Genomic DNA, 12,063 nt, shown 5'->3' with positions numbered 1-12,063 from the left:
ATCCGAGGAGGCTAAATAATCCCGTTCCTTAATATTTTTTAGACATTCCTCTTTGCGTTTTCAAAATCGAATTTGCGTTTTCAAAACTGCGTTTTGAGAAAGCATGTAGGTACATGCTTCTCCAAAACTGCGTTTGGAGGCAGATAATCACTTTTTTATCCAAACACTTCTTTAGATTATTTATGTTTTACAAACGCAATAATCACTTCAAAACGTAATCCCAAACACCCTCTTATTAGGAGTAAATAGTGTCATGACCAATTTACTTATTTATTAGGAATAAATAGTTATATACATGAGGCGTTTCAATGTAATAACAAAACCAACCAAGCCAAATTTTATACCCACAAACCATACAAAATAACATGAAAGTTAACAAATGTCAACACACATTATTGATTCACATTAATAAAAACGGATGTAATCCACTTCTTAAATTGCCCGGACTTTTTCACACACCTTAGTCTCGACTTACAGCCCGATCCATGTTGTCCACCAATTGCATCACTTGCGACTGATGGGCAAGGTGTCATCGTGTCAACATTGTTTACCTCTACGGTAAAGTGATTAGACTTGCCCTCTTGATCATTACTAACAAACACATAAAATGTAACATGCCAATATGAATACTAATGAACCACCTAATATGTAAGATGCCAACATGAATACTAAGGCTAGAGGGTATGGTGATAGTCCTTCTTTGGAGGATGATCCGCCACGTAGGCGTCACATCATAGTCCTCCCAAGGATGATCCATCCCACAAAACTAGAGGGTATGGAGGATGGTCCTAGATGATCCTACCCACCACTTTTATGTTTTTTATTTTTTTAATCTTCTACTTTTTTTAACATTTAACAAATAAACTAACAAAATATTTTCATTAATATTAAAAAACATTACATAAACTTAAAAAAAACATAAACTTAAAAATAAAACATAAACTTAAAAATAAAACATAAACTTAAAAAAATCCTAATATATTAAAATAAGCTACTAGTATTCATCCTCCATGTCGTCGTTGGGTTCGTTTTGAGCATTGTTCCAAATGTACTCCACCAAGTCCGCTTGTAGGTTATGAGGTGTGTACTCGTTACATAGAGCGAACATGTTCAAATCTTGTTGTTTCGCACTAACTGGAACAGAATTTCCAGTAGACGTGTTTTCGTCGTACTCGCATATCGCTCTACCTTCGTCTTCAATTATCATGTTACGAAGGATGATACAAGCGTACATAATGTGTCGTAACCTCTTTGGTGTAGCCGAACGTGCTGGATGTTCAATGATTTGCCATTTTTTGGTGTAGCCCGTTCAATATCTTTTCTCGCACCCTCTTGATACTTCGCAATTTTTTTTCTTTTTTCGTATGTCGGGTGCGGAATAGTTTTAACAATTGTCGAGTACGTTGGGTATATTCCATCGGCTAGGTAGTAACCTCGCCTGTATTCCACCCCCGAAACCGTAAAACTTGTGTCTGGACCTGTTCCCGCCACTACATCGTCAAATATCTGTGACTGGTATATGATGTTAAGGTCGTTGAGCGAACCAGGTAGACCAAAAAAAGCATGCCAGATCCAGAGATCCTGTGACGCAACAGCCTCTAGAATAATAGTCGGATGCCTATGATCTCTCCTAGTATACTGACATTGCCAGGCAACTGGGCAGTTCTGCCACGGCCAGTGCATGTAATCAATGCTCCCGAGCATTCCTAGGAAGCCATGTCTCTGTTCGTGTGCTTCATATAATTTTTAATTTTTGAACGCCGTTTGCGTTCGGTCTTCGCAGGTATCTCTTGCTATACAATTTGACAACCCATTCGCAAAACTTGTGCAAACATAGACGTGCGGTTCTTTCAGACATCCTTATATACTCATCTAATGCATCGGGTGCGTAACTGTATGCCAGTTGGCGAATGGCCGACGTACATTTTTGTAAATTACTGAAACCCCTTTGCCCCCTAGCGTCGTTTCGCAGTGTAAAAAACAGATCAGACTGGCCATGTCGCCTGCGATACGTAAAAAAAGTGGACGACTCATGCGGAACCGACGTCGAAAAATCTCGGCTGTGTACACGGGTTCGTCGGCAAAATAATCGGCTACTAGTTTATCGTTGGCGGCTATAAATTTAAAACGAAACATAAATGAAATTAATTATAAAATACATTTTCAAATCTATGTAAAACATAAGGAAAAAATAGTAAAGTACCTTCTTGGTCTCGGTTTAATTTTGCTCGTCTAGTTAGCCATTGGGACGACGCTTCATCACCCGCCATGAAGACCTGAGTCGCGTTCTTAATCATGTTGTGCATAATTGCATCCTCTTCCGACGGTGATGAATACCACGTAGACAAAGAAGATGAAGAAATGGAAGAAGGTGAAGCCATGGTAATTTTTGAGAGAGAGATGGGGTGGTAGTGGGTAAAAAATGGTATAAAAATTGATGAGTTTTTATAAAAAGGGAAGAGGGGTTATAAAATGTGAGAGAGATATGAGATTGTAGTGGGTGAAAATTTGTGAAAAATAATGTAAAAGAGGTGAGTATTTATAAAAGTGGGAGTGAAATGGGTATTTATTTGAAATATATCCGTTGGTTTTTGAAATAAAAGTGGGAATTTATTTTTTTTTAACGGTCAAAAATGAAGGGGAGGGGGGGCCACCAACTTTGGACCGTCGCCAACGTCAAGATGAAGCCGGTGAGGACGGGACAGGGGGAGAGGGCGGGATGGTGTTTTGGCGTCGCCAAACCTTGACGGGGGTGGGGACGAACCCCATACCCTCTAGCCTAATGAACCACTTAAAATGTAACATGAAAAGTTAATATTCTGGTTTAATTATAATTTTTGTGCATCGGTGCATCTCTCAAAACAAATCACACAAGGTAGTAAACAAACATATAATGTTTCAAGGTCTTAGGCAACATAGAATATGTTGTTAAACGAAGCAAACTTTTTGGGTTCAAGAAATTGTTTCCATATATTAAGATGAATGCTATGTAAAGTTGATTTACTAACCTCTCACCACCAACAACACAAGTACATGTTGGTGTGGCCTCATCCTCATAATAGTGCACCTAAAACATTAATAAGAAAAATGTAAATCATTCACAAATGAAAACAGAACTACTGTGTATTGGAAAAATGTAAATCACGACACCATAAAGCCAACTTATTCTTTAATAATCTGAAATGGCTAATCATAATCTCATAATAAAGTTGACATATACACAAAGATAGAGATGAGCAAATGGTACCTGGTACCAAAACTAATCCGGTACCGTAGAAGTACCGACCCGTACTGTACCGAGCACTTATGGTACAGATAGATACAGTTACTGGTAACCTCTTTTTGTTATTTTCAGGATCGGTACTTTTGATACTAGTACGGTATTTTACCCACTTTTTACCTTCCAACACTTTCGGTACCGGTACCCATTTTTTACGATTTTCGGGATCATACTTTCGATACCTTACGGTACCGAGCTCCTTCCTCACAAAGATGTTGCTTTAGTTCTGTTAACAGTTTATGTTTCTGCCTTTTTACTTTCATTCAAATAAATTAATTATAATAAACTTGATTTAGTTATCTGCATACTATAAACTTAATTTAATAATTTCTGTTGCTTTTTTCAACATGTAAACATTAAAACACAGCTAAAAAACATATAAAGATTAAATTTATTAGTTTTTTTTTTTTGGAACGACATTAAAATGAATAGCAGAGCCGGTTTTGGGCCTGTGCGGGAGGTGCCACCGCACAGGGCCCAAACTGTTGAGAGGCCCAAAGTTTTTTAGTAAATATATCTTTATTGTATATAAGCCTATTGTAGGAGAGAAGAAAAAGAATTCCCCTTTGGCTGAATGGAAACAGCACTTGTATATGTACATGGCCGTCCAGAGTTCGAATCCTACTAACAGTGTTTTATTTTTTTTATTTTTTTCTTCAGTTGCTCCATGTTCTGATTGGGCCTCAAGGGGCTGATTCAACTTATATTATTAACAAGGTGAAAGATCCATAAAGCTTATTTTTTAGTCTTTAGTTCCTCATTTAACCACTTACATAATAAATTTTACATATTTTCTTGTTTAAATGAATAATTTTGTATGTAACCATTTACATAAAAAAGGGTGTACATGTTTTCTTGTTTGAATTTATAAGTTTTTTTAGTTTCTCAATTTTTATATAACCATTTACAATAAAACCAAGTAGAACTCAATATATAGTTTATAGTTTATTTATTTGTGAGAAGTTCGTGCCATCAAACTAATTCACACTTCTTTTGGCCGGAAATATATAAGTGTTCGTTAACTTTTTCTTGTCTGGAGGGTGTTAAAACTAATTTAGGTGTATTAATTTATTTGTAACATAAAACTTGGATTTATTGTTTTAATTAATGCTAATTTGAGATGTGTATTCATTCTATGAACATGGATAATTGTGACGACTGATAAACCATTCTGAAACTAAGTGTGCTCATCTTTATACTGATTTTTAAGATAACACTCAAATCCTATATTTTGATTGAAACATATGATGTGCACATTAAAATTTTGGTTGCTAACCGTGGACTTTGAGACATGCAAATTGTCGTCAGACCCTGGCAACTTATTCATTAGTTGAATACAAATGAAGAAACTCATGATTCGTTTAACTATCTAACAAAGATCATTTTGCTATTTTTTTATGTTTATAGTTATTACAACCATTGTCCTATCACTGATTTTATACAAATAGGTTTATATGTAGGGCCCATATTTTCAACTCACACAGGGCCTAAAAATTCTTAACGATTCTCAGGGACGGCCCTGATGAATAGTTACCAACCATCATCTCGCTAAAAAAACATATAAAGGTTAAACTGCGATCGCAACAAGTTTCTGCTGGTCATGGTTTTATAAGTGGATCTTATTAGGATTTGGGCATAATGACCTTTTAATCTTTCTTCAATTCATTCAGCCCCCAGTCAATTCAACATCTCTCAAAGTCACAAATTAATGAGCGTAGAGAAGTAATATGTAGATTGAAGATAGAGGAAAATCACACTTGAGACTTACAATATATCATCGTTGAATTTGCAGACAATGACACAAAGATCCATAAATTGTATAGCAATCCTCATTGTTTATCACATTTTTCCTTCTGTTTATACTATGATGTGAGTTTATATATCCCGGCTTTATTTTTACAGGTTTATTCATCCAAAAATTTACGCTTTTAAACCGAGATTCACAATATGAAGCAAAACAAAGGTACCTTGTATGTGGAGAACCCTTGATAGGCTCCTGACTATACTTCCTCCAAAAATACTCATCACCAAGCTACTTTAAGTGACCTCTTAATCCTGTGTTTTCTGATTAAACAAACAAAATTAGCCAAATTAATAAATAGTTATTAGGAAAATACAACCCATTAACATAACAAATTCATAGTTATGAAAGGTATGGTATTAACCTTTTTTGGAGCGATGAAATGGAAACATGCATTTAAATGAGTGAACATTACCAAGAACCCACATAGGCATTTAAGCAAACAGTTGGTGTGCATATGCTTAATGATTAATGCATAAATTGGGCATAAACTTTACTCCACAATAGGATTCAGTTATCTAAGTAAGTGATTTATCTTATTCACAAATGCAAGATAAAACACATAAAGATTATTAAGGAATCAATATTCCTCCTTACGCACATAAACACCAACTTAATCACATACAAAATAACAACAAATCTCAATTTCAATCTGAATTACATTCAAATTTATAATACATCGACTCGAGATTGAACACAAACTGAATCGCATATAATCTAAAGCTACCTCGCATATAACACTCTTTCATTAAAATGACACTATACCTGCTCTTCCATAAACACCACACTGCTATTTGACCCTCTAACAAAATCATGGCAGCTTGCCACATCATCAATACCAAAAATACAAAGTGCAGGCAGTTTGCACCATTTTGCAACCCCTTCCCAAAAACCTTCCTTGCGGTTGCCTGCCTGATTGCACAAAGAAAGGCACCATCTCAGACGCTTGCTTGACTGAGATCACACCTTGTGTATCCTCTTCTGGGATAGAGGTATGGTTGTGTTGTTGTCTACATTCAGCCTTCCCATACCCTACCAATAGCTTTCCCATCAGTGGGATTTTATTGGGTATGGTTGTGTTGTTGTCAAGTACTCTACTTTTGTACAAAAAAAAAAACATCTTAATCAGTCGGGTTGCAACTAACAAATGAATATACAAGCTACTTTGTTAAACTTACACTCAACCAACTGTCAAAACGGGCCGTGTTGACCCACAACCTCTTTGTTCCTCTTAAAATCAGGATGATGTCTGGTGTTACTTTGTTATTTACTTATTTCTTGACAGGATGTTCGCATAATGTCTCGTGGATAATGATACTCATGAGTTTGGATTTCCTCTTGACATGCAACCAAAATTTATAAGACTTATTCCCTATTTGGCTCCTATATTTGTTCTATAATTTAATCATATCTTACTCTCTTACTGGTTACTTTGTTATAATGTTATTTACTAAGGGTAGTTTTGTCATTTTACATATATTTAACTGGACAAACCAACGCCCATCCAGTCAGTGGACTATCCGAGTAACTCCGAATTCATTCCTAGGATGGTATGCCCGTGTTAGCAATTGTGGGACGGGGTGAATTCTCCGAATACATTCCCAGGATGAAGCAGTGCTACTTCTGCACCTACAGTTTACGAGTTTGCATATATGAGAAAAGTAACGAAAAATTAAATGTATATTTCTTTGGAATAATAATGATGGAATTTAACACTAGAAATTTACAAACATGACTCAACTAGATAATCCAAATTACTCTGCTACAATTAATAATACAATTCATATCTTTAAAAATTCAATTCCTATGCAAATTCCAAATTCTATCGCATACCATGTTATAGTTGGTCGACTAGGAATGGATTAGGATCAGAGTTTAAAATCCATGGGGGTTTCGACTCCAATTATTCTTGCATCACAAGACTCTTGCCAAGCAAGAGAGGAGAGAGCCGAGTTGCTTCGTTGTGGATACGGTTAGTCAAGTTTATGATCCACATCATCTTGCATAGTTCAAATTTCATATCATCCATCATACTTGAAAGAAAATACCATAAAAGCATACAATGTAAAGCATACTTCACAACCACAACCAACCAAACTATGCATACATAAGTACAAGTCAATGCTCAGGATCCCAACCAGCTACTAATCAATCTACGGATGGGGTGATGGATAATCCGGTAAGTAAACACCCACCACCCGGGCAATCTTGCGAACGGATGCAATCGCCCAATCAAGCTGCTGCTGCTGCCTGATGTCCATAATGGTATCATCCCCAATCTGCTGTCTGTCTAAAAACGGAGGTATATGTTAGTATTCTTTTTTTTTATATTTTCTTTCTAGCTTTTATATGTAATAAATGTGTTAAACTATATTAAATCTTATCGTTATTATTATAATTTAAATGAATAAACTTTTAGGATTAATACCTTGATAAGACTCCATCCCATTGTTCTTTTGAATTTCAGAAATTGCAGCACCACCGTCTGTAACTTGTAACAGCCCTTCTGATGACGAGTACCTGCTTCGTTTCACCCCTTCGTTTAGTTGCTCATCAGAAGAACCAGCTCTCTTCAAAGACTTGTTCATTATGCCTAAAAAAGGTGGTCAAAACGCATAAGTTGGTATTCTTTTTTTGTTTTTATATGTAAACAATGTGTACGTATATTATTTGAGTGAATCAATTTATTTAGGATTAAAAAAGCAATACCTTGGTCAGGCTCATCCATGAGATTGATCGTTTTGCCTTGAGAAGTTTCATCACCAGCTTCTGATTGCGGGTACCCGCTTTGTTTCTCCTGTTCTTTTACTGGCTCTTCAGAAGAACTAGGTTTCACCCAATATATATTCCTTATGCCTAATAAGTGAAAACGGTAGCATTCTTTTTATTTTCCTATGTGTTAATTATCTGAATTTAATTAGGATTAGAAATGCAATACCTTTATCTTCAAAAGCTTCACCACAGTCTGTAATTTTAACCTGCCCAGGTGTTCCTAGCTGTTCAATACGACGGATAGTTGATGTTCCTTCTATAACCTTACCGAAAACAACATTGAAACTGCCATCCATATAGCATGGGTTAGGAGTTGAAAATTCAAAGGCCTATAATCAAACAACTAACTAAACCCATTAGTATTTATTTAGCCCTTGAATGTTGATTTTGGCCTAAAAGAGAAATTGACTTGAAATGGGAAGTACCCATCAAGCATGCTTATAGGCCTGAAGCTTATAAAGAACCGAGATCCATTTGTATCTGGGCCTTTATTTCCCATAGATAGCATGCCAGGCTCAGAATGACGCAGTTGAAAACTCTCATCTACACAAACAGCGGTTACAAAGTATTATTAGTACTGAGTTATAGGTACTAAGAAAAACTTAAAATTGCACCTTTGAAATGTTTTCCGTAGATGCTTTCCCCACCTGTGCCTGCAGCAAATGCAAACCATCAAATCTGACGGAAAACAAGATCTAAATAAAAAAAAATACATACCATCTATTTTCCCAAGGAGATCACCTCCCTGCAACAAGGAGAAACAGTTGATACACAGGCCTAAGCCTTACAAGTTGAATAGGTATTTGATTGAGATAAGCATAAGAACATACTTCAGCCAAAAGGCGTGGATGAATATTTTGGAATACAGTTCCTTTGTAGTGCAATGGTTTCTTGGTATGTGGTCCGATCCCCTTAGTCCCTACACGTATAACATATGAATTGTAATTACAACAAATGCTTCTAAGATCTTATATGCGGAGACACACACCTGTGCAGAGTAGTCGAAAATTCTCAGCGGTTTTAGGAACGATATTAGCAAAAAGCTGCAAATGAATGAATAACGTCCGTAATGCAGCTGCATATATATTGAAGAAACAAACATAGATACATAGTATGCAATAGATAATAAAGTGACCTCAATTATCATTCTTTCAGGGCGACCTCCATTGATGGATATATCCAAGAACACACGAGGGTTGTCATCCCTGCTCACATCTTGATCTAAGCCATACAATCAATCAACATTATTATTATTGTTAACTACATAATAAATGAATAAGATGTAAAGTATTATTATTATTATTATGCTGTAATCGATCAATAGTAGAATGAACATGAGTGAGTTTAAATCCAATATCGATAGAACCCTAACCCTAGTAGTTGCAGAAGGGAATAAGCATGTAAACTTCCAACACAGATATTCACGATCGAACGTGGTATTGGTATAATCATTGAAATGTTACAAACGCCGTCATTACAAAATAAGAGAGAGAGAGAGAGAGAGAGAGAGAGAGGAAACCGATACCGTCATCGGCACCGGCACCGATTACGCCAAACAGCGAAGTAGAAGTGCGAGACGACATTCTTCCTTCTCTTCTCTGTTCCGTTCCCTTGTGCGTTTTTTGTATAAGATGATGATCGATAATGATAAAAGAATACAGGTAGGTAGAGGATTCTGTAAAAAAGGCGTGAGAAAGGTAAGAAAGAATTTACATCATTAGATCTTTGATCTAATGGTTGAGATTAATAGGGACCATATTATAAAATTTGATTTATTTTTTGGACTGAATTGAAAATTCTAGGTGTAATAAAGTCTTTATATCCATTCAAAAAATGGAAATTGTAAATCATAATCCCTACAATCTCTCTCATGATCTCCATCTACGATCAAAGATCTCTCTCATAATCATGACAGCGGCCATTCGGAAATCGGAATGATTATATTGAGTAAGGATCAAATACAAAGGACTTTAATTGTAAGAAGGGTAAGAAGGAATAGGATGATGACACCTGGCAAAAACTTCCACTAATCTTTAATCAGTCCTGGATTAGAGAGAGGGGCATTTTTGGAAACTATTTAAGCCTTCAATAAAACATAGATACGCACAATCAAACAGGGATTACGATACATACGTATTTTTTTCCCTAATTCGATCGCAATTCACCAGTTGATAGGGAGATTGAAGCTTGAATTCAATAGTTTTCATTGTGGAATCGTTCAATCAAAGCTAATTGAGCAGTAAATCATGTCAACGAATGAGAATGGTACGTGCTCTGAGTTTGCTGTTGTTATCGTTGAAAATTATGATTGAGATCTGATTAAAAACTGTGTTTTGATCATGTTTATCATTGAGAATTCTGTTGTTATTGTTGTTATCGTTGAGAATTTTGACCATGTTATTGTCGCGATTTTGGTTGTTTCATCGATGTTATCGTTCAGATGTTCAGATTTCTGATTGAGATCTAAAACTGATTTGATTATGATTAGGTATATGTTTAACCTAAATTTTTCATTCGTTTATTATCACGAATTCTGATTGAGATCTAAAACTGTTATATGTTCTGTATTGTTTAAGTTATTAATGCATTGTGTCTATTTTATTTTCATTGTGCCTAACTATCTTTTTAGTTGATTTTGACAATAGGATGTGTGTTATTGTCTGAAATTATGTCATATTTTGTCATAATGTGTTATTTTGTTTATTTGAATGCGTGTTATTCGGTATTCTGCTTTCTGTTTATGGTTTTTATTTCTTTGAATATCTTTTTTGCTAGGTTTGTATGACATATATATGATTTAATGTGACATTGTTTATTTTTTATTTGTGTAGATGCTATAGTTTACAAAGAACGTGGTGTACGGCATGTATCACCATGTACCGGAAAAATATTTTGCACTCCTGCTGTGAGCGAGTCCCTTAAACCTCGTGTTGGTATGGTCTTTGAGTCCGTTGACCAAGCTTATGGTTTTTATGTCAAGTATGCTCATGCAAGTGGTTTCTCGGTTAGGAAAAACACTTCATACAGCAATACAAAAGGTGTTCTTAAGTTGAAGTATTTTACATGTTCTAAAGAAGGTTTTAAAATTCCTAATAAGGGTAAAGGAAAGCGTCGGAAACCATCGAAGAGAGTTGGATGTGAGGCTCATATTAAGCTATTGTTAACTGTTGATGGGAAGTTTGAAGTATATATTTTTCAAGAGGAACATAATCATAGTTTCGTGCATGAAGAAGACCTCCAGTTTTTGACATCCGTGAGAAGGGTTGATCATGTAAAAGAAAATGCTATTCAAGCGTTGTCTACGATAAATCTTGGGCCTGTAAGGGCATTTAATGTTTTGAAAAGTTTGTATGGTAGTTACGAGGAGGTAGGTGCTACAAGAACTGATTTTAAAAATTATAAGAGGGACTTAAATCAATACATTGGGGAGAATGATGTAGGTATGGTTATTAAGCGTCTTGCAAAGAAAAAAGAGTATTGTCCAAATTTCACATTTGAGCATTGCGTCTTTTTAATGATATTGTGTCATATTTAGTCATTGTGCCATATTTATTCATTGTGTCTTATTTATTCATTGTGTCATATGTATTCATTGTGTCTTATGGTTCTTAATGTATTGTGTAATCTATTGTGTTATATTTAATGACATTGTGTCATATTTATTCATTGTGTCTTATGGTTCTTAATGTATTTTGTAATCTGTTGTGTCGTATTTATTCATTGTGTCTTATGGTTCTTAATGTATTTTTTAATCTATTGTGTCATATTTATTCATTGTGTCTTTGTTTCTATATTGTGCTTTATGGTTCTTAATGTATTGTGTAATCCATTATGTCATATTTATTCATTGTGTCTTATTGTTTTTAATTTTTTTATGTGTAGGTTATGTTTCGAAATGAAGATCAAACTATATCTTGTAGTTGTAGAAGGTTTGAACAATGGGGATTACTATGCCGACATATATTTTATGTTCTTAGGCTTTTTTACGTAACTGAGTTCCCAAAGAAGTATGTGGCAAAGCGTTGGAGGAGAGAAGCCGTTCCCAATAGTTCACTTCGACCTATAAGGTATGATGATATCGAAAACAATGGTGATGATATTCAAGAAATACTTCATGAAATAAGGTTTGCAAATGAATATGCAATAAATCGATTGATTCAAGACAAAGAGCAGTTGTGTCTTTATAGAGATTATCTAAAAGCTTACATGT

General features: G+C 35.2%; 1 protein-coding gene across 1 annotated transcript; it reads right to left on the bottom strand.

Annotated features, from left to right (window-relative positions):
- Positions 1–7,086: 7,086 nt before the first annotated feature.
- Positions 7,087–9,510, bottom strand: LOC110890585 (peptidyl-prolyl cis-trans isomerase CYP20-1). Its single transcript, XM_022138199.2, has 11 exons — positions 9,379–9,510; positions 8,989–9,074; positions 8,842–8,896; positions 8,684–8,772; positions 8,571–8,598; positions 8,468–8,506; positions 8,279–8,396; positions 8,020–8,138; positions 7,791–7,937; positions 7,510–7,674; positions 7,087–7,371 (listed from the first exon to the last, which is right to left on the bottom strand). Exons 1-11 carry the CDS (start codon positions 9,434–9,436, stop codon positions 7,235–7,237), a joined length of 1,041 nt encoding a protein of 346 aa, XP_021993891.1. The 5' UTR covers positions 9,437–9,510; the 3' UTR covers positions 7,087–7,234.
- Between the last annotated feature and the right edge of the window lie 2,553 nt (positions 9,511–12,063).

Source organism: Helianthus annuus, chromosome 12, assembly GCF_002127325.2.
Source record: "Helianthus annuus cultivar XRQ/B chromosome 12, HanXRQr2.0-SUNRISE, whole genome shotgun sequence".
NCBI classification, from domain to species: Eukaryota; Viridiplantae; Streptophyta; class Magnoliopsida; order Asterales; family Asteraceae; genus Helianthus; species Helianthus annuus.
The sequence above is the reverse complement of the archived record's forward strand: the minus strand, read 5'-3'. Positions and strand labels throughout refer to the sequence as shown.